The 23454-nt window shown below is 42.3% G+C and overlaps 1 protein-coding gene across 10 annotated transcripts in view; it reads left to right on the top strand.

The window, feature by feature from the left end:
- The first annotated feature begins 1244 nt into the window (after positions 1 to 1244).
- Positions 1245 to 23454, top strand: part of Ehbp1 (EH domain binding protein 1) — a 275350-nt gene continuing 253140 nt past the window's right edge. For 6 of the 10 annotated variants that reach the window (XM_029483507.1, XM_029483505.1, XM_029483508.1 and 3 more), the window contains exons 1-2: positions 1476 to 1624; positions 2428 to 2814. In XM_029483507.1, the coding sequence (XP_029339367.1) occupies positions 2711 to 2814 (104 nt within the window). In that variant the 5' untranslated portion in view covers positions 1476 to 1624; positions 2428 to 2710. Of the gene's footprint in view, positions 1304 to 1475; positions 1625 to 2427; positions 2815 to 23454 lie in introns of those variants that run through there. The other 4 variants (XM_029483510.1, XM_029483509.1, XM_021176349.2 and 1 more) reach the window with 2 other exon arrangements.

Genomic DNA, 23454 nt, shown 5'->3' with positions numbered 1-23454 from the left:
TTTGCTTTTTTGACAATTTGCTCTCAGCTCCCCTCTCTCCCCTTCCCTTTCCTTTCCCTGCCCTCTTCTGTCTTCCCTACTCCCCCTTTCTCTCATACCCCCTTTCTTAGGCACATCCCTAGCTTCCTTAATTAATTTGACTTTACTGTTTAGTCACGAAAAGTTGTAATTTTATTCTTCATTCTTTCTCTACACCCAAGGTCTGTGAAACATCTAAGGCTGAAAGCAAATTTTTGTGTTTTGGGATAGGATGGATATTTTCTGCCCCTTGAGAAGTCTGTTGCTTTCAGGGCCTCAAAAGGGATCTTGTAGCTGGGCAGTGCTTGTGATGACAAGGGTGTACACCTAAAATCTCAGCTATCTCAGTAACCTGGATGTTGAAGCAGGAAAACCATGCTAACCTCTGGAAATACAGTTTCAGGCCATGTCAGCTGCCTCTTAACAGATGTAAACAACATTGCTCTCAAACTATTAAGTTATTTCGTCCTCTCCCTTGCCTTTAACCACCCTTTCCACATAGTCAACCACTCCCTAATCCACCCACAGCTCATACCAGAGGATAATGAGACCGCAAAGGAACACGAGAATGCAAGATTCAAAGAAATGCTGAGAATGAGAACAAGAAGAGACTGTACTGTAAACATTTATGTCCAGCTTAGCCCTCCTTGAACCTGGGGCAGGCTCCTGGCAAGGTCAGGGAAAAACTCGGAAAGAATTGAGTGAAATAAAGGCTGTGTGCAAAACCGCTGGCTGCTAGTGGCGCAGGAGAGGAGCACCCAGTTCGTGGGTGGGGATGGGAGAGAATAGGAGAGAAACCACAGCACCTCAGTGTCTCAGGCAGCCGCTAGAATCAGACTCTGCTCTGTTCCTACAACAGGAGCCAGAAACCCTGCCCAGCAGCCACGGCGCCTTTGACGGACAGCCACCTTCTGCAATGGCTTTCCAGTTCACTATAAACATTCTTAGTCCTCCCGCCTCCCGCTGCCCTCAACCATTCCAGGGAATGGACGGGATCGTCCTTCGTGATTTACACTTTTTTTTTAAAAAAAAAAAAAAAAAAAAAAAAAGAGGAGGGTAGACCCGGCGGGTTCCCCCTCAGGGAAAAAAAAAAAAAAAAGAAAAAGAAAACCTGGGGGTGGAGCCCCTATGACCGGCATGAGGATCTACCAATGGAGCGATTCGCTCGTCCTAAGGCCCGCCCGCAGAGGAGGCGGGGCTCCCGCAGACTCGGCCAATGGCGGCGAGGCGGACGGAGGTTGAGCCGCCGTAGGGTAGGGTTAGTGTGAGAGGTGCGGCGGGGGAGGTAATGATGGTGGTGGCGGCCGAGGGAGGCGGGGGAGGGGGATCTGGGCGCTGAACCGCGGCTCTGGCAGGGCTCGCTCGGGCGGGCGGGCCGGAGGGGGACGGTCGCAGGGCGCTCCGCCGGGGAGGGGGCGCTGCTCCGGGAGGGGGCGGGCGTCGTCCGCCCGGGAAGCTGCAGACCCGGGCTCCCGCAAACGAGCACCGCGCCGGGCTTCGCTCTTCCACGCGGCTCCAGCAGGGATGGAGGACTCGGTGGCGGTAGCTGCTTCTGAGGCGGCGGCGACCGAGGAGCGGCTCTAAGGAGGGGACAGCGGGATTAGAGGTGTGAGGAGGGCTTGGAGTGGACGAGCGGAGGGGCCGGGGTTCGGGGACCGAGGCTGGGGTCTAACAGCAAGGCTTGGGTGACAGGGACCGCAGCTGGCAACGCCTGTCTCTGCGGAGAGGCAGGGGTCTGCACTCGGTGCGTGAGGAGGCGAGGCTCAGGCCGGCTGCCCCTGATGGGGGAGGGAGGCACCGCACCTCGCACAGTCCATTGGCCCGGCTGGTCATCGCTTCAAGCCCAGGCAGGAGTTTCCATTCCCCTCCTCCTGGCAGCCAAGGTGAAGGGGAAGCAAAGTGGCCTGGAGCTGGGACCTTGCCCTCCCTCTGCCGTGAGATTTCCCTCCACTGCTAGTTCTCCATTCATTTCCCTCTACTACAGAACCAGCATTTCTCCCTGCACCCTGGTTGTGCTAAGTACATATTCAGTAGCTCGAGGCTATTCATTATCAGCTGAAAAATAAAGTTTATTTAAAAAATAACTCCTAACTGGTGGTAGATATATCAAACAGCATCCCGACTTTCCCGCCCTGTTCTTCTGCTATGCTAGGTAGGGAAGGCAGGGCCCGACTGGCATCTCTCAATTGTTGGTGCTGACAACCTGGTGTATTGCCGCCTGTCTTCAGTGTGATTTGTCATTTCTTCCTTGGTATCTTTCATCCTTGATGTTACTGGCTTTTGAGGCCGGGGTTTTGTTTCATTGTTTGAAAACCACGCAGATAGCAGAGGTTGTTTCGGTCTTATCTAACACTTCTCATGCTTCTGTCCTCATATTCTTTCTCTTTCTGTCTGTGTTTTGCTTTTCAGTTCTCCAGAACCCACGTCATATAGTCCCTGAGGTGGAATGATGATGTCTCCATGAGGGAACCTCCTCTCAGTCATCCTGTCCTGTACATCAGCTGTTCTTGACTGGGCCATTGATCTAAGATAGGATTGACCCTGTGAGACAGGGAGAAGACTTATGGACGCCAAGCATCATTTCAAGTTCTAGTTTTTGTTGAAAGTACTGACATACATGCAAGGCTCTTGTGCTTTATCAAAGCTGCTGTGTTGCTAATCCAGAACTGTTCCAGTCTATTGGCCTATCACCATGGCTTCAGTTTGGAAGCGACTGCAGCGTGTGGGAAAACACGCATCCAAGTTCCAGTTTGTGGCCTCCTACCAGGAGCTGATGGTTGAATGTACAAAGAAATGGTAAGACTTGCTTAGGGGTTGATTAATGTCGTGTTGCCTAACCATCCGGTAGCTTGGACTGTGGGTCTTTTGGTAGCCAGGTTACCTTGCAGTGGTACACAAGTGTGTAGAAGCTGTGGACGGTGCAGATACTCTAACAAGTACTGTATGTGCACTGTTGCTGCTGGTACTGTCTCTGTGGATTTTAATCACTCCATTTCAGATTGTCTCAGAGGACTACAACTGAGAACACACCTAAGTATAGTAGTTTTGGCCTTATGGTCATTTATCATTGGTGTTAGAATAACTTTATTTTTATAATTTTAAACAGAGAATGGTTATCTTAACATCACATATGTCTCAATATAGAAATTTATATCATATAGAATGGCGGTTTTATTTTGTTGTTATTTGTTTCATTTTACTTAGAGTATTTTTCAGTATTTGAATAATGGAATGCCAGTGCACACAACCTTAGAGATTCTCTTGTGAAATGCTTAGTCAGGCAACTGTCTTTTCTTTTTAATTGCCTAATGGGATACATTTCTTGGCAGGATTTAAGGAAGCAATTAGTGGCAATGGTTTGTCATTTGCCTCTTTCTTTCCATTTGAGGAAAGTAAATTTAGGGCTTTCTTTTACTACTATGAATGATAAGAAATGAGAATCCTTACGTAGTGAGGGACAAAAGTTAATCTTAAGCAAATGGTCTTTTGAATTTTAGTTTATTATATCGATTAAGCACTACCACAAAATAAGTCCATTTCATCAAGGACTGTCATCTCATGTTTGGTACTAAGCTCACTTTCTAGTGTCCTCTCGGCTAAGCATTCTTAGTTTTTTGGGTTTTTTTTTTTTTTTTTTTGAGTTTGTAAGGAACATTATTTTAAAATCATATATATATATATATATATATATATATATATATATATATATATGTGTGTGTGTGTGTGTGTGTGTGTGTGTGTATGTATGTATATTCTACCTAGTTTATATACATAAACTGCTGATTTAGAGACAGAAATGGCATCCTCCCTACCCTCAAGGAGCTCACAGGCCATGGTAAGGACCCTTAAGTAACTTCACTTGTGATAGGTTCAGTAATGTAAATATGCATGTTTCTACCCGGCTGGATATCCTGGGGATATTACTTCTCTGTAATTCAGTCTCCATATGTATAGTAATGGTACCACTTAGTAGAAGATTAAATCAACTAATTTTGTAAAAGGTTTAGAACAGGGAGGTAGTAAATGCCCATGAGATGCCAGTGTTATCCATAGGGTTCTCAGTCTACAGCACAGTGAAGAATGATGCGAGTAAGGAAGCAGGTGCCTTTCTCTGCTTTCCTGGGCTCTCAGCTGAGCTTGACTTCATTTTAGTGTATTTTATCTTACTTCCCTTTATTAGGCTAGACTGGCTGGCCAGTAAGCCTCAGGGATCCTGCCTTCACCTCCCCAGCACCAAGGTCACAGACAATATGCCACTGCTCCTGGCTTTTTACATAGATGCTGAGGATGGAATTCAGGTTCTCATGCTGTGCGCAAGAACTTTACCCCAGCTTCAGGCTGAATCTTAGAGAGCCTTAGTTGTACATCAAATCAGAGAGGAAGAAACGAGGTACATTTTAGGAAATCCACACATTTAGACAACCTACAGCAGGACGCATGCTTAGAATTCAAGGTATGGCTTTATATCATGAGGCTTTAGGTATAGCATGAGGGGTGGGTGGATCAAGGCATCCCTGTAATTATAGCAAGGCTGAGGCAGGATGATTTCAAGTTTGAGGTCACTCTAGGATCCAAATTCAAGCACTTTCCTTAGATGAGAGTGTTGGCTGAGGGGAATCACAGTGTGGTAGGGCATCTGAAAGCCTGGAAGAACTCCAGTCATAGAAAGCCTCATGTTGTTATTAGTAGCTTGGGCTACCATGTGTTGGTGACAGGGCTGCTGTGGAAGTTTGGAGATGAAGTTTAGGTTTGTAATGGGAAAATTGGCAGGCTGTGGTGCGGAGAGGGTGGGTAACCGAGGCAGTGTTGGTAGTGTAACTGTTGCTGTTGATAAAGTGAGGAATGGTGTGTGGACCAGCTACTGGCAGAGGGTCTGGAGGGCATGGAGCAGAAGAGCACATAGAGTGAAAAGTGATGGGACTTGATGGTCGGTCTTGTCAGTCTGGGATGGGGAGGAATGGTGAGAGGGAGAAGGAGAAGTTTAGATCGACACCAGGCTTCTGCCTTTAAAGGCTAGGGACCTACCAAGAAGGAAGGTGGTCCGATTGCATCCATTCTTAACTTGGTAGTACACTGGAAACGTCAGCTTTGAATCTAATTATGAGGCAGTCTCACTGTAAGCCCAGGCTGGCTTCAGACTCAGATCTCCTGCCTCTGCATATTAGCCTAGGATTGTAGGCCTGAGCCCCCATACTTGAATTGATCTCATTTTCTTTCTTTTTATTGTAAACATATTTTTCCCTTGCAATATATTCTGACTATGGTTTCCCTTCTCTCTAGTCCTTCCAGTTTCTCCCACCTCTTCTCCCATCTAGAGCCACACCCTTTCTGGGTCTTCCTTAGAAAACAAACAGGCATCTGAGGGACAATAACAAAATAAGATAAAATTAAAACAAAGGAACAGGACAAAATAAACAGAAGGAAGACAGACCAAGAAAAGGTACAAGAAACAGATATAGACTCGGAAACACAGGCAGAGACATACCCCTTCGCACGTTTAGGAATCTCATAAACACACAAAACTGGAAGCCATACTATATACATAAAACTTGAAGAGTACAAAATAATAATAATAATAATAATAATAATAATAATAAATAATAAATGGTTTGTGTTCAATATCTACTCCTGGGCACATAGCCTACCTTAAGTGTGGTTTGTTTCCTCGGGGAGACTCCTTTGGAGAAAGCCCATTTTTCATTGGCAAGAGACTATCACTTGGAGGTAGCTTCACATTTAGGGATGGGGGCTTATGTTCACATCTCCTCTCAGCACTAGGACCTCATCTAATTAGCTCTAGTGCATGCTGCCTCAGTCTCAATGAGCTCAAGTCTGCATGGTCTTGCTGTGTTTAGAAGGCCTTATTTCCCTGGAGTCCTCTATCACCTCTGGCTCACATACTTTTTTTTCTTCCTCTTCAGCTGAGTTCCCTGAGCCCTGAGGGGAGGGATTTGATGAAGACAACCTTTTTAGGGCTGAATGTTTCAAGGTTTCTCATTCTCTGAATATTATCTCCATGTAGGTCTCTGTATTTGTTCCCATCTGCTGCAGGAGGAAGTTCTTGTGATGATGACTGAGCAAGGCACTGATCTATAAGTACAGTGGAATGTTTACTAGGAGTCATTTTATTACTACATTCTTTAAGTAGACTGGTAATATTTGGTTGTGCCCTAGGTCCCTGACTATTTAGTCCCTGGTTCTTGGCACCCAAACAGTGGAGTATATGGATTCCAGCCCATGGAGTGAGCCTCAAATCAAACCAGATACTGGTTGGTTACTCCAACAAGCTTTGTGCCACCATTGCATTAGCATTCCATGCAGGCAGGGCACCACTGTAGATCAGAGGGCTTGTAGCTGAGTTGGTGATTGCAGGTACCTCTGGTACCAAGAAATCTACACAATGGGGTTGAAGACTCTAGGTAGACACCAGCTCCACTTCCCCATGTTCAGTGAGTTGTGTGGGTGTTATTTCCATGATTTAAGGTAGGGCCTTGCCATGATTTTGTGGAGAGCAAACAGCAGCCTGGGTTGTTCCCAGGGTTCTCATGAATCTCATTTCTTAACAGCATAGACATTCAGGTTATTTTTCAGCTAGAGAAAAAAAAATCAGTTTATTGATGGGTTTGGTGGCACACCACCAAATCTTAGTACTTGACAGATTGAAGCAGAAGATCAGGAATTCAAGGGTGGTTTCTCTTACAAAGCCAATTAGTATGGGATTGTGTGAGACCTTGTTCCAAAGAAGAAGAAGAAGAAGAAGAAGAAGAGGAGGAGGAGGAGGAGGAGGAGGAAGAGGAAGAGGAAGAGGAAGAGGAGGAGGGGAGGAGGAGGAGGGGGGGAGGAGGAAGAGAAGGAGGAGGAGAAACATAAATAAACAAAGTCAGTTTCTTGTGGGGCATGGTGGTTTGCACCTGTAATCTAGTCATGAGGGAAGCTGGAGCAAGAGGGTCATCTTGTGCTAGAGAGAGACCCTTCCTTAAAAAACCCCTACCAACAAAGAAAAAAAATCCATTTCTTCCTCATAATCTGTAGCATGTTTTGTGTTTTTCTTCCCTTGTGCAACATTTACGCCATTGTTAACACATCTTAAAGCAACTAGTGAAAAATCAAACTTGATTATAGTTGAATAGGTAGCTTGATTATGTTAATTATGGTCATTAAGGGTCTGGCAGTAAAATCAGAGTCTATGATTATATATGGACTTAATACTGGAAGGACTTGAATGCTCTGTAATTTTTCAGATGGACAGTACCATATTGTGAAATCTTTCTTGCTTTCATTTAAAAATACAGCTTAGCAGCTGGGCGATGGTTCAGTGGCTAGATCCCTTACTGCTCTTGCTGCAGAGGATGCTGGTTTGGTTCCCAGCACCCACATGGAGCCTCATAACCAGCTGAACTCGAGCTCCAGGGAATCCATTGCATTCTTCTGACCTTCATAGGCACCAGGCACAAAGGTGATGTACAGACATGGAGGCAAGCATTCATACATATAAAATAAATAAATAAATAAATAAGAAAGTAAATTAATCCTTAATAAAAATTAAGTTTAAAGCTGATAAGGTGATAGTGACCATGAAGTAATGTATCTATTGTCTGTATAGGCATTTTATTTGTAAGTGGATCCTTAAGTAGAACTTTAAAGAATTTTCATGATATAAAAATTGATTGTAATCATTTTAGTTGACATTCCTTTTGCTTTAGCGTCCTTGTGAAAATACAAATCAGGCCCAATTTCTAAACTCATATCCTATAATTTTCTCTCTTTTTTCCATTTTTTTTCATTCTTGATTTAAATACTTGCCAGAACTCAAATTATTTTATACGTGTGCTGAATTTAAAATCTGTTTAAAGTATGTAAAAATACACTTGAACACACAGTAAGGATATTTTTATGAGCCACGTTTGCATTTCACTTATTATTTATTCATGTATTTACTTTTGCAGTCATGGGAATTATACTTTGGGATTTGTGCATGGGAAGTGCTCCCTGCCATGCAGCTGGATCCCAGGCCTACTTTGATGGTTTTGTGTATTACTCTAGAGATGTGGAAGAATGAATGTAGAGGAGGGAAACTTAGAGATTCTAATTGAAAAGTTGAAAAGATTCTAACAACTCTATCGTGTCTAGTGCTGTGGTGCTTTTTCTGCAGATGTCTGCTACCTATAGCTCTTACAGTGTACTACCCCCTCTTCTGTGACATGTGTGTGTGCATATATGCTATGTCGATGTCCCATTTATTGCTGAGCATTGCAGTCTCTTGTTCTCTGCATTGATTAGTTGTGGGTTCTATAAAATAACTTAGGGGACAGTTTCATACTATGTTAATTTGGTAGTCAACCTGGGAAGAGGGAAACTCAGTTAAAAAATTGTCTCTGTTAGATTGGCCTGTGGACATGCCTGTAGGGTTTTTTTCTTGATTGCTAATTGATGTTGGAAGACCCACCCACTGTGGGCGGTACCAGCCTTGCACAGGTGGGCCTGAGCTGTATAAATGTGAGTCTGAAAGCAAGCACAGGTTTTGCTTTAGTTTCTGCCTTTTACCTTCAGATTCTTGCCTTGAATTCCTGACTTGGTTTTCCTCTATAACCCAAATACATTCTTTGTTCAAGTTGCTTTTGGCCACTGTACTATCACAGCAACAGAAGGCAAACCAGGGCACAGCATGGTAGTAGCAGACTCCTCAGGGCCTCGAACCTAGTCAACCACAGGTTTTAGTCTCAGTGGAGCCAGGTTTGAGCTGTTTTGTGGAATGGGCTTTTAAAAACAGTCAGAAAGTTATTGCTTTTTCCCATAGCATTTGAGTAATTTTTGTACTAGTGGGTATATCCAGCCCAGGCAGTTGTTATTGTAGTTTGCAGGGTTCACGGCTGGGGAAGACTGTTGAATACTTTCATCTCAGGCATCATACATAGACCACCTCCAGTGCTATGAAAGCTAGCCAGATCACTACCAGTTTGATTTCTCATGGTTCCCTGACTCAAGAATGTGTTATCTTGAATAATATGGAGATCTTAATCTTACCCTCAAGTTTCTAGGAGGTAACCAAGAGCAATGGCAATGGTCTGTAAGCATTCATTCACTTTGGTATGTATGTACCTATCTATCTATTTTTGGTGGCTGTATGGAAAATGGCTCCGTTTGTATAACATATGCCCAAACCTACCACTACCATCATATTAGATTAAGGCATAATTTATACTTTTTACAAACAGAAATGCAGAATTGTTTAAATGCAGAATTGAGTGAGTTTTGACAAATGATGTACTGGTTCAGCTTGAAATAATTACACGGAAAGTACAGCAGATTGAACATGCTGGTAGGTTGTGAAGTAAGTGTAGGTTCAGCAACGACTATAGAGGGATGGAGGTTGTAGGTGAGGAGAAGGTTTTGGTGGGAGAAATCAGGTTTTTTGTTTTAAAGTTTCTTAAAGTTTGAGACATCCAGATGAAGATCTTAATCAGTTAATTTGTAAGGGTCTCACCCATGGGAGAAAAGAGGACAGAGCCTTTGTGTATATAACACAATTGTGAAACTGTGAGAGATTTTCTATGGCTTTCATTCAGATTGAGAAGAGTTGAGGTTGAGGGCTGAGACACTGTCATATGCAGAGACTGAAAACCGGGAGCAGTGAAGTAGAGGAAGATTAGGAAATGTCTTCCAAGAACTAAGACATAAAAAGCAAATCAAAAAGGAAGTGCTGGTTAATTCAATATTGCTCAGAGGGTGAACAAAACAGCCTTGAATTTGACAAATTGGAAAGAGCTGATGGCCTCGGAGAGTGATTTTAGAGGAACATTGTGGATGGAAGCTTGACTACATTGGTGTCTTAGTTAGGGTTTCTATTGCTGTGAAGAGACACCATCACTACAATTCTTATAAAGGGCTGGCTTATCGTTTCAGAGTTTTACTCCAGTATTGTCACGGAGAGAAGCATGCTGGCAGACATGGTGCTGGGGAAGGAGCTGAGAGTTTAATATCTTGATCTGTAGGTAGCAGAAGGCGACTGTGTCACGTTGGGCATTGCTTGAGCATATGAGACCTCAAAGCCTGCCCCCAGAGTGACTCACTTCCTCCAACAAGGTCACTGTAGGCAAACATTTTTCTCAACGTACTTTAATAAGTGTTGAACCTCCCCTCTAGCCCACCACCCACAGAGGTAATGGAAAAGAAAAGGTATTAGGACATGGGGGGAAGTGAACCTGTTTAGAAATAGTTCTTTGAGGGCGAGCCCAGGCAATCAAACACATGAGTCTATGGGGCCAATCCTATTCAAACCTCCACAGGAAGACCTTTCGCAGAAGCTACATTAGCAAGTAGAAGCAAAGACAAGACTTGGCTATGAGTGACTAATGCTCAGCACGTCCGCTGCCTGTTCTCTTGGGGCAGAATCAGGAGCTACACACAGACCTGTTGGGTGTGAGGAGAGAGTGGGTGTGAAAGAGTCAAAGTGCAAATGAATTGACTCAAATACAGGATTGCTGGCTCATGCTGAGGACCTTGTAACTCTGCTTAGACTGTAGAAGGATCAAACACTAGGGTCACAGACTTCAATCCAGTTAAGTTCAGAGCTGGCGTTGGCCAGTGTTTGGTCAGGAATGTAGAGCCTAGGAATGGGAGAGAGGGACAAGAAAATGGAGAGGAGAGTGGGTGTGTGGCAGTGCTAGAACTGTGGACCAATAGACATGGGCTGGAGCAGGAGAAGGTCAGGGCACAAGCATGAGATACCTGGTGAGAAAGTGAGGCCTGTGATTACAGAGCTTACGAAAGAAGTATTGGGGAAGAGGCCACAGAGTGAGTCAGGCAGAAGGACAGGAGGTAGAACTTAGAGATGCTTGATGTCTGGAGGATGTGAGGTCCAGGTGCCAGCCTCCTTGGAGCAGATGGCTCTCAAAGTTAAGATATGAACACACATGCTGTATTTAATTTGTATTATTTTAATTTGTATTTTATTTGTATTACCTTTAATTTGCTATGCCTTAAAATGGAAACGTGTTTGTTTCTTTCTTAAAAATTTAAGAACATTTGAACAAGTCTGCTCTTGTACCTTGGAGGTGCTTCTGTTCTCATGGTGACTGTAACTATTAAGGTATGGCCATTAATAATTGGTGGTGACCGAGATGCAGTGGAGGAAAAGATTTTTTGAGTTGAACAGAACCTGTTGTATCTGTTTGCCTCTATAGAGAGACAATTCTTATTTTTTTCTTCTTTTTTTTTTGTCAAAATTTAGAGTCTAAAATGTGGGCCAGATTATTGTTATGGCTCTTGATGATAGGATTGGGAGGTTCTAAGATCTTAACTGAGAGAAAGATTGGGTAAAAAGTAGAGGCTTGGGTGCCATTGTTCTAGTGCTTCTGAGCTTGCTTTGGGAGAGATACAGGTTTTTTGTTTGTTTGTTTGTTGGGTTTTGGTTTTTTGTTGTTGTTTTCTTTCTTTCTTTTTATTACTTTTTGTGTTGTAAATTATGTGACTCATTTATTCCTTGAAAAAAAAAATCCAACTTATCCCCATTCCTCCCCCAGTAATCATGACTTCAATAGCATCGAGTAGTCAACTAACTTAACTTGGTTAAGTTTCCATTACTAGGCATGGTATTTATTCCTTTTGTTGGTCTGGTCTTAGATCACATTAGAGAACTGATGGTTACTGCCACTACTGTACCCTTTGTGTTACTGTGCTGGTCATTGATGTGGCTCAGAAAAGCTACAACCCTCTTCCTTTGGAAGTCTACACAGTGCCTTTGGTTATCATGAGAGCTAGTTTTCTATATGGTGTGTGTGTGTGTGTAGATCAGCAGATAACTCTTTGGGAGTCAATTCTCTCTGCTGTGATCTGGGGAGCAAATGCAGGTCTCCAGGCTTGTAGCAAATGCTCCTACTCAATGAGTTATTTACTAACTGCTTCTCAGTGTGTTAACCTGACTATAATTATATGGTAGTGGTCTTTGGGGTGATCTTTAAAACCAGAATTAATACATGTAATGCTTTATTCAGATTTGAAATGCTTATCCATTGTGAAGCAGAGCTTTACACAATTCAGCTCTGATTGGTTGTTTTAAGACACATAATGGAGCCTTTTTATACCATAAGTGGTCATAGCTGTGTTTATCTAAATGTTTAATTCTTCCCAAGACTACATATACCTTTAGAATAGGTAAGAGTTGACAAATGCTGGCCTGAGTCAGCTACCTCTAGTTGTTGGTAAAGTACAGCCATGTAAATCCTTTTACATCTTATCTGTGGTTTCTTTTACACTGTAGTGGAGAGTTAAGTCATTGACACCTTAGATTGGGTAGACGCAAAGTTTAAAGTCTTTACTCTTTGGTCCTTTAGGAAAAAGTTTCTCTGTGTGTAGTGGCTGACACCAGAAATCCTAACACCATGAGACTGAGGCAGGAGGAATTTGAGGCTAGCCTAGGCTACAAAGAGAGTTTGGGCCAGTCTAGATAGACCACAGAGTAAACCCTTGTTTTAAAATAAACAAACAAGCTAACTAAACAACAAACACAAAGTAGCTACTGAACAGAAAACCAAAAAGTTCACTGACTTCTGTTCTGTGTCATAGAGAAACTGTGTAATGGAGCTCATGATAACTATTATGGCCTATTATCCTATCAACTTTGGGGAACATTCAGTTCTGTGTCTGCAGAAAGCACATGCATTTCCTGGCAGTGTGGACTTGAACAAGTAAAGCCTTAGCACCCGATGCCCAGAGTGGGGATGTTCTCTGTGCTTTAGACTCGAGTTCTTTAGGAGATGGTGAGATGATGAAACAACACTGAAGGAATTGAACAGGTCTGACTTAGTATGTGTTCAGTAAGTTACCCATTCACACTTCTGTCCACTCTGATGGGCAGAGGTACCGAGAGCCAGACGACTGAAAATGTAACCTGAGCATTGAGAGTATATAGAGAGACCAAGTAGTGACCCAGGGAGCCTGGAGGGCTGGGTGGGAACGAGTCGCTTTGACGATGGTACGCTGGTGCTTGCTTGGGAAGAGGAGGGCTGGGTGGGAACGAGTCGCTCTGACGATGGTACGCTGGTGCTTGCTTGGGAAGAGGAAGTACATATTTTTGCTTCTGGAGCAAAATCAACTCATGCAGTTTTATAATTCCTTCGTTAGTAGTCATTTCAAGTAAGTGTGTGTGGCTAAGTACACGAACTTAATTCCGTATGAGTAATTTGTCATTGTTGTGTGTGTGTCCTCTAGCAGGAACACACTCTTCATCCTCCCTCCTTCTTTCCTCTGTCTCTTCTCCTACTCCCTCTCCAGAGCCTTAGGCAAAGAGTGCGCTCCTGCTGAGCTTGAGACCAGCCTAAATTGAGTTCTTTACTGTAGCGTCTTAAATTTTTCAACAATTATATCTGTGTATGTGCATGTGCCTGAGGTTAGAGGCAGCCCCTGTGAGCTGCCTGGTGTGAGGACTGGGAATTGAACTCAGGTCCTCTGCAAGAAAAGTACTTGTTCTTAACCACTGAGCCATCTCATCATCTCACAGAAACATTTTTGAAGTGCTTTCTTCCTGTTTTCTTCTTCCATAACATCTTTCTTATGTTACATTAAATCTTGGTTTGCTTATTTTTTAAAAGTTTGTTTTAAAAAGATTATGGGACTGCCCCACCTGGGGGTCCATCCCATAATCAGCCACCAAACCCAGACACTATTGCATATGCCAGCAAGATTTTGCTGACAGGTCCCTGATATAGCTGTCTCCTGTGAGGCTTTGCCAGTACCTGGCAAATACAGGAGTGGATGCTCACAATCATCTATAGGATGGATCACAGGGCTCCCAATGGAGAAGCTAGAGAAAGTACCCAAGGAGCTGAAGGGGTCTGCAACCCGATAGATGCAACAACAACATGAACTAACCAGTACCCCAAGAGCTCATGTCTCTAGCTGCATATGTAGCAGAAGATGGCCTAGTCGGCCATCATTGGGAAGAGAGGCCCCTAAGTCTTGCAAACTTTATATGCCCCAGTACAGGGGAATGCCAGGGCCAAGAAGTGGGAGTGGGTGGGTAGGGGAACAGGGGCAGGGGAGGGTATAGGGGACTTGGGATAGCATTTGAAATGTAAATGAAGAAAATATCTAATTAAAAAAATTAACACCCCCCAAAAGGATTATGGGATTAGGTGAAAAAATTCTACTCATAGGGTTTAGTTTGACCTTAGTTTTACAATTAAAATGCTCTGAGGACTAATACTTGACATTTCCAGAAATGTGCTATTGATGCATCAGATGTGATCTAATTCTGTAGGACATTTCAACAAAAGAGCCACTCAAGTAGTTCACTGTATGATTTAAAAATAGTCCAGTGTTCTAAGGGAAAACTGGCCCAAACATTTTGAACTAAATGCTCAACAAGGGCGATGATATTCTGCGTTAGGATTATTGCATAATGTCTTAAAAGAAGTTGAACTGAGGTTGAAGTGCGGGCAGTGAGCCCTGTGGACCGCTGCTCTCTTCCTCACCCTCAGTGTGATACTGAGGAAACTGGGCTAATAGGCACCTGAAGGTTGCCTTGTCTCAGTTTGACTTACTGAAAACTTCAGCTTGATTTTTATTAAATCTAGTATTGCTATTTTAAAACACTTTTAAATTTAAAAATGTATAAAATTGGCCTTGGTTCAAAGATACTGTAAAGGTCCATCCCCTGCATATGTCCAGGTTTTTCAGCTTGAGAATTTAAAATAGCTATGCTGATGAACTTAGAGCCATAGAGAGCAGAGCTGAGGTCTCAGTGCAGGACAGAAGGTACTGTTACCCCCTGCAAAGAAACCCACTGGGCACTAGATTTAGCAGAGTTTATGGGCAGAAGAGAAACACATTGGCTTAGGTACTGGTTCTTTCTTTAAAACTTAACCTAAAGAGGGTTTTTTATTATGACCCCCCCCATCCCCAACTCCTAGGAAAAACAAAATAACACGAAAGTGGGTGTGATGGCAAAAGCATGGTGACTTTTGGAGAGATGCCAGGCCTGGGCTGCATAGTGAGACCCCAAGTGAAAGTGAAAAAAAGAAAGCCATAGAATTACTGTTGAATTGGTAATATTTCTGTCAGCTTTTAATGAAATTTTTTAAAGATAATGTGGTTGACACCGAGTTTTCTCTCATTTGGTTTAAACCAAGAGCATAACTTGGAAAATGTATAATAATCACCATTTATTAGAAATCTAGTTCTGTGCTATCTGTATAGGAGTAAATAATCTTTAAATTAAGCAAACTTCCAACTTTAGTTCTTGGTTTAATTAGTCCACATTTGATCACTCACTAGCCACACACAGTAAGGGGCTGCGTATGGTCAGGTCAGTGTGACGGAAGTCTTCATGTCATCGATGGCTGTCCTGATAGTCCGAGTCCCTGTCTGCTTTGCAGGGTGAGTGCTGTAATTCTGTGTTTTTCAGGATTCCAAATTGCCGATGAGCATGAAATTGAGTCTTACATCTCCTGCATTTTATTCTTTCTCCAGCTCTTTGCTGCAGGAAAGCTTTGCCAGACCCTGGGTGACACCTCCTGTTGCTACTCCAGAAATATTTGCAAATTAAGGGTTAGAATTGTCCCTGCTATGCTTCGGCAACTTGGTGATTTTTTTTTTTTAATTTAAAAAATGTGAAATTCAGTATATTTTAGCTTTGCTATCTGTACACCTGTCAGAATTAATATAAGCATTTGATCAGGTTCATGGATTGATTTAAAGACTGATTTTAGTTACTCTCTTCCATAGCAGAGGCTGTTGAGAAATTGCTGAGATTTTTGCTCACTTAGGTTGAGAATTTGCCGAGCGCTACATTGTTGCTCTACTTCAGGTGCAGCTGGACTGCCCCTGGCTCTGCCCTTTGCCTTTTGCCCTTTTCTTTCTCCTTGGAAGTATTCTTTATGTGCAGTTGGGTTTCGCTGTGGTGTCAGCCTCCAGGAATATTGCACTGAACTCAAAGGGTGTACCAAAGAAATACTTAAAAATGTGCCACATAGAAGCATGAGCAAGTTCAGCTTTTGTGTGTGTGAGTGTGCGCAGTGCATTCGTGAGTAGGGATCAGAGACCTCGTGGACTCAGTTCTTCCTTTGGGATCACACAACAAACACAAGTTGTTGACTTGGTGGCAAACATCTTTAACTGGTTCAGCTTTAATGTTAGTTTGCTGCACTCCTTTCAACAATTCTACATTTTTGCAAAGTTGGGATTTTGAAAAAAAGCAGGTGTCGTGAAAATCTGTGGGGAACAGGATACAAGGGAGGCAGTGGCCAGTCTGATGGCTGGGTTTGAGAAGTTGTCCATTGCCAACGTGAGTGAGCTTTTGGGACCAACATTCTCTTAGGTGGTTTGGGCCTGACTATGTAGTAAGCAAGTGGCTCAGTGCTTGCTTTGGCTTGGGGGTTGGGGATCTAAGAAGAACTTGTCCCTGAAAACCAGAAGGTTTGAGAGCCTGCAGTAGGTGCCAATGTGTCTGTCCTTTATGCTTCCCGTAGCCCTCTGGTCTGTTGTCTGTAGTTAGCATTCTAGGCACTGGCTTATGTCCCCAGTTAACAGGATTTCTTTGCTGTAAGGTTAATCATTTGCCTTTCCATACAGTAGTCACTAAAAGCTGGTCACTAAATCCCACGTGTACTAAGGAGAGGAATTTTGTTCTGTTTATTTGAAGTATAAAAAAAGTGTGAACATATGTCAAATCCACCACAGAACTAATAAAATTCTGGAGGTGTGTACCTATCCCATTCTCTAGTTCAAATATCCCATGCCTCTAGTTAAAAATTCATCAATAAGCTCAGCCAGCAACAGTTATTAGGAAATTAGCATTTATCTAGTGGTATTGATTAATTTATTATTGTCCTAATTTTGAGTCCTCAATTATTCCAGTAATTCTGTTTAGAAAAAAAAGTTTTGTTGTTGTTGTTATTGTTTGTAAGACCAGTCTAGGGTTATGTGTGTTGTTGTTTTAATCTCTTAGAGTTCTTCAGACCTTAGAGTTCTTCTTTGTGTTATTTCTGCCTAGATTCAGGCTTTAAGTTCTTGGTTAGTGTCCCTGAGTGATGTATGTGTGTTAGAAGTCACATGACTGGGCAGGTATTGCTGATGCTCATGTCTGTAACTTGGTTAAATGTTTCTGCCAGACTTCTGCATGTGAGGCTACTGTTTGCACTTCTGTGGGAACAATGTGCATGTCTTACTTCTAACAAACCTTTTCCAGCTCGTCTCAGAATCTGTGCTTCTCTTTAATCTGAAGCACAGGTAGGTTTGTTCATAATTTAGTGAACTTTTAATGTGTTTTCCAAAGTAAGAACTTCTCTTTTTAAAGGTTTATTCCCCTAGTTCCTGTTAACTGTAAGATTTTGTTTGTTTGTTTTGTTTTTGTTTGTTTGTAGATGTTCTTTACTAAGATGAGCACGTTTTCCTTTATTCCCCGTTGGCTGAGAGTTCTTATCATGAAGGGGTATTGGATTTTGTCAAACACTTTTTCTGTATGTAATGACTCTCACTTGTTTTCCTGATTGTTTTGTCTTATCTTTAAAGATTAACTTGGTGCTGTGTGTGCAGTTTGGATTATTGTCATGGTACAAAGAGTAGGTCTATAGTTTGATGTCCATCCCTGTTTCTCAGTCTTTAGTCCTCATAATTTATTCATCTGTTTATTGTTTCTTTTGAGACAGGTTTCTCTCTGTAGCTCTGCTCAAGAGATTCACCTGCCTCTGTCCCCAGAGTGCTGGGACAAAGGTGTGCACTGCCACTGCCCAGCTGAAATGAATTATTTTTATAGATGGGAGTTGACCTGTAGAGACAGCTTCAGTTTCTAGGCGACCTTACCCAGTCAGAGTACTCAGCATGCTTCGATGCCAGATGGCCCATAATGCTTCTCTTTCACTAAGGATCTTTAACTTAAATGTGTAATTTATACTTAATTTGTCATATTTTTAAAACTTTTGAGAAAAATTATGTCCCTATGTTGGATAGTACCCTGACATTCTTATTTTGCACAGAAACTTAAATGCATTTTAGACTGTGGGATTGAGAGCTTTGATGTGATCTTAAAAATAATGTGTCTTTTTGGCAAGACATGGATTATTTAAACATGCAAAAATACTTTCTGAAACACCAACTTTTTAGGAATTTCAAATATATTTGGATTGGTAATTATTTGACTGTGATACTCATGTGCCAGGATGGGTCCTAAAGGTTATATGTATCTTACATTCTGAGTAAAATAAGTTTGGTTTTTAAATTTCTATGCCTTCTGTGATAGTATAATTAAGTTTCCTTTTTTATTCTTTTAATAAAAGAATCCCAAGAAGACTGGAAAGGAGAAAAGGTTGACTATGAGCGTGTAACTAGTTGCTGGGGAAGGCTTACCTTGGTCTGTCTCTCTTTAAAGGTTAATTTGGTGCTGCCCGTGCAGTTTGATTTTGGAGCCCTACATTTGATCCTTTTTTTTCCCCCTGCTTGCTCCGGCCAACCCCGCTTGCTCCGGCCCAAAGATTTATTTAATAATAATAATGATAATAATAATAAAATAATAATAAAGTACACTGTAGCTGTCCTCAGACACACCAGAAGAGGGTGTCAGATCTCATTACAGATGATTGTGAGCCACCATGTGGTTGCTGGGATTTGAACTCAGGTTAAGAGCAGTCAGTGCTCTTAATGGCTGAGCTATCTCCAGCCCACCTTTGATCCTTTCATGTGTATTTTATTTCTTCTTACCTTTGTCTAAACTTTTCAGAGAATGATTTTACTGCCTGGTCATGTGCTTCCTGTGGCGAGCAGACAAGTAAAGTTCCTTTATGCACTGCTTGAAGTAAAATAACTTAAGTTACTTAGTCTAGCATTTCCTAAAAGAAAGGAGCAGGACTCCAACAATTAATTTCTAGGAATAAAGGAGAAGAAGTTTGTTATATTTTCTCATTTCCTATGGTGTTTCCTATTGTATCTAACAGGATAGATATAATAGTTATTAGACATGAATATGTTGCTTTTTACTGAGTTCAACTTTTGAAGGGTAATTTTCAGCCAAGCAGAAGAGTAGAAGATAGTTTGATGAAATAAAGTACTTGTTTAATGTATTATGCAGATTGGAAGAAAATAATCCAGTTATAAGCATTGTCAGCACTGTGTGTGCAGTAGGGGTCAAAGAGCCCCTAAGACTCCACCCAGCTCACTAACTGTGTTCTGCCCTATCGAAACCTTATCACTGTCCATTGTCCTGGATTCCACAGTACTTCCTGCAGAGTTGAAGAGCAATAGGGGCTGGCTTGCCTTGTTCCTAGTTTTATCTATTGAGTATACTGCTAGCTCTGTGCATGTGTGCGTGCTTCTCTCTGTGTGTATATGTGTCTGTGTGTAATCAAATAAAGTTTCTTTATATACCGAGTTAGCTGTGAATTTGTTTTTTTTTATTATCATATAATAGGTGTCAGATTATGTCAGATGTCTTTTCTTGCATGTTTGTTTTATGTGTATGAGTGTGTTGCCCCAGGTGTGTCTGGGCACTGTCTGGGCACTGGGTCCCCTGGAGCTGGAGTTGTTGTTAGCAGCCATGCATGTACTTGGACTCAACCCCAGATTCTCTAGCGCCTGGCCACCTCTTTGGCCCTGTCTGTTTGACTTTCACTGAGCATTGTGGTGGCTCTCTTTCCTCCTTTACCTTAGAGCTGTTCTTCTGTTTCCCATTTTTTCAGGATCTAGAGTTAGCAGTGCACAGTGCCAGTTAATCCAGGGTCACTTTCATATGTTTCATAGCTAGTCTGAGAACTTGAGAATAAAATAAAATATTAATTCTTCTTTGCTATTCCTCTTACCATTGCTTCCAGGCATTTTACATATGTACAAGTCCATATGAACATATGTATGTATCACATATCACAAAAGCAGATGTATCACAAAAGCAGATGTAATAACCTCACCTGTTAAACCAATTAAGAATAAAACTTTCTATTTTGCCTTCATCTTTTTTCCTTTTGTAATTTCGGTTTCAAATGTGTGCTATTCTACTTTCTTTGAACATACCTTGAAAGCCAGTGATCCCACTTTAAACAAAAAGAACTTTTCAAATTTTGTTTAAGAAAGTCTTTATTTCTCCTTCATTTTATTTTTCCCTTCTAAGCAAGGAAAGATTTACATAAGCTTAGGGCTTCTGTTTCAATTCAAGGGTGGTTTGATTTGTTACTTTAAACTTGAGGTGAGGCAGGGCAACACAAAGACAGATCCATGGTAGAGAAAGCTATTTATCTTATGGCTTCCAAGCTACATTGTGGAGACAAGCTGTGTGTCCAACCTCCTGTCCACTTTGTGTGTGTGCGTGTGCATGTGTGCATGGCTATGTATGTGTGCATGGGTACAATGTATAGAGGCCAAAAGTTGGTATCACATATCAAGGTTTTTGGAGTTGTATCAGCATTATCATAAAAATTATTCTGTTAGGCATACACACATGAAAATGAAGGTATTGAATTGGAACACACACAGAGAATAGAAACTGTATGGATATACAAGCAATTGATTGTATATTGAAGAGAAAAAGAAAATTAATTTAAATGCCCTTGAACTGCCATCAACAGTAGAAGAGTGTCCTCTATCTATTGTTTCTCCACCTTATTTTTTGAGGCAGAGGTTCTTATTGAACCTGGCACTTGGTGACATGGCTTCTGTCTGGTGAACATCAGCCTGTCCTGCCTCTCTAGGGCTGGGGTTACAGGTGCATACAGCCTTGCTTGGCTTTTTATGGTTTGGCTGAGCTTGGACTCATGGATTACATGACAAGCACTTGACTGACTGAACCCTCCCCGACTCCTGCTCTCTCTCCCTTTGCTTTTGTCTCCTAGCCTCATCCTCAGCAGTCTTTACTCCTCTCATGTAATACCCTCCCACTCACATCCGGAGTGTGACTTAAACTGTTCTGGGTGTCCGTTAGTTGACTAGACAGTCACAAGAAGTCTGACCCTCACTGACATGACACCCACACAGATCTCCTTCAGGGGTCCAAATAAGGACAGTAGTGAAGTCCCACTTCTACGTCACACAGTATAACTATCCTGTGCACAACTGAAAGTACACTGATTCCTTCCTCACAGTCTAAACAGTTAATTTAACAGCATCATGTAAAAGTCCAAGTCCCCACTGAGTGTCCCACTGAGAGTCAAGGCAAATTCTTAGATGTTAACCCATATAAAATAAAAGAGACAATTCTGTACCAAAAGCCATCACATACATGGTGGTTAAGACAAGCATAAACACTCACACTTAAAGAGGGAGGAATACAGCACAGGAATGACAGATAGGATCAGAACAATACTGATACCTAGCAGGGGAAACACTGGGCCCTGTAGCTCTGCCTAGCATATGGTGGCATGATGCAGGTTTAGGTAGTCCTGCCCCTATACTTTCCTCACTGTAGAGCCCATGTGACCTTTCCTTGGGGCTGACTCTTCTTCTGGCTGTAACTCTTGTGTTCTGGCATTTCCAGTGTCCTTAGGTCTTGAAAGGTCACTTCCACCCTTGCAGTTTTGAATATTACTCTCAGGCTGCCTCCAGGGAATACAGTCCTGTTAATCCCACATTGCTTGGCCTCTTAGACTTTCCTCTTAGCCAGGTGGAAGCATCCATGACCCCAAGGTTTGCAGTCTCCATGTCTGTGAAGTAGTGCCAGGTGGAGGATGCCAAGGGCAGCTTCCAGGGGCAGTGGGGCAGTGGGGCTAAGCCTGCACTGTCCTGAGTGCCTGGGCAGTAGAACATGATGAGATGAATCCAGCGAACAATGTCCTAGGTGGCCCTGTGTGAGCAGAGTGCCAGTGGCTCGCTCTCCTCTCAAGGGAAAAATCTTTCAGCTGGGCTTTCTCTTTCATACTCCTGAACCTGTGATGGGTATGGCCTGGCCAATTCCCAAATTTCATTTTCCCTCTGGGACCTCCAGTATCCTGCTCTAGTTTCGAATGGTTTTTAGATAGGTCTCTGGCACAAGTGACATCTGGGGACCTATTATTCTCTGACATATTAGAGGTCAGTCAGATATTTTACCTTTTGGATTTATTCATTTTTTTTTAACCTTTTGAAAAATAAACTATTTTAATGTAGTTCCAAAAGTTTTTCATATCATCTTCAACTCTTTGTTTTCTTAGTTAAAAAAACAACATGATTCTTAGAATGTTTTCTTCTTTATTAAACATTGCTCACTGTATACCTGTGTGGAGGTCAGAGGTCAGTTTTGGATGTCTTTATGTATTGCTCCTCAGCTTATTTTTTGAGGCAAGGTCTCTCATTGAGCAAAGAGCTCACCAGTCAGCTAGGTAGAGTGCCAGTGTGGCCTTTAGCTCCCCCTGTCTGTGTCTCCTGCTGTTGGGATCACAGAGCTGTGCCATGTACCTGGCTTTTTATGTGGGTCCCGTGCTGTGTGGCAAGCCCTGTGCCATCTCTACAACTCCTCCTCTGTGTTTCCCATGCCTGCAATGTCATTTCCATTGGTCTCAGGTTCATCCAGGTTCTGTTTTCTCTCCTTTTCTTCCTCTCTTGCTTCCTTTTATCAACATTATTCTTTTATATTGGGCTTTTCTTAGGCAACCGTGGCAGTTCATAGTAAAGATGGAGACAGTTACAGTTAAGCACTCACATGGAGGGGTTTGTTGCTTGCCCTCCTCTGAGATGATGCTGTCTTCTTTCTTTTCCTCCCCCTCCTTCTTTCTTTCCCCTTCTCTCTTTGTGTTCCCCACTCTTGCTCTCTTCACACACACTATCATTTCATAGTATAAATGGTTGTATAGTTCCAAGGAGCTCTGAGGTTACTGGTTAGTTCATATTTATGTTCCTTCTATGGGGCTTCAGTGCCCTTCAGCTCCCTGGGTACTTTCTCTAGCTCCTTCATTGGGGACCTTGTGTTCCATCCAATGGATGACTGTGAGCATCCACTTCTGTATTTGCCAGGCACTGGCAGAGCCTCATAGGAGACAGCTATATCAGGGTCCTGTCAGCAGGCACTTGTTGGCATCTGCCTAATGTCTGGGTTTGGTGGTTGTTTATGGGGTGGATCCCCAAGGAGGGCAGTCTCTTGATGGTCATTCCTTCAGACTCTGCTCAAAACTTTGTCTCTGTAACTCCATCCATGGGTGTTTTGTTTCCAATTCTAAGAAGGAAGGAAGGAAGTAACCATACTTTGGTCTTCCTTTTCTTGAGTTTCATGTGTTTTGTAAATTGTATCTTGGGTAGTCTAAATTTCTGGAATAATATCCACTTATTAGTGAGTGCATATCATGTGTGTTCTTTTGTGATTGGGTTACCTCACTTAGAATAATATCCTCCAGATCCATCCATTTGCCTAAGATTTCATAAATTAATTGTTTTTAATAGCTGAGAAGTACTCCATTGTGTAAAGGTACCATATTTTGTGTATCCATTCTTCTGTTGAGGGATATCTGGGTTCTTTCCGAAAGCTTCTGGCTATTATAAATAAGGCTGCTA

This window comes from Mus caroli, chromosome 11 (genome assembly GCF_900094665.2).
Source record: "Mus caroli chromosome 11, CAROLI_EIJ_v1.1, whole genome shotgun sequence".
NCBI lineage: Eukaryota > Metazoa > Chordata > Mammalia > Rodentia > Muridae > Mus > Mus caroli.
Note: the sequence above shows the minus strand (reverse complement) of the source record. Positions and strands in the feature narration are given on the sequence as shown.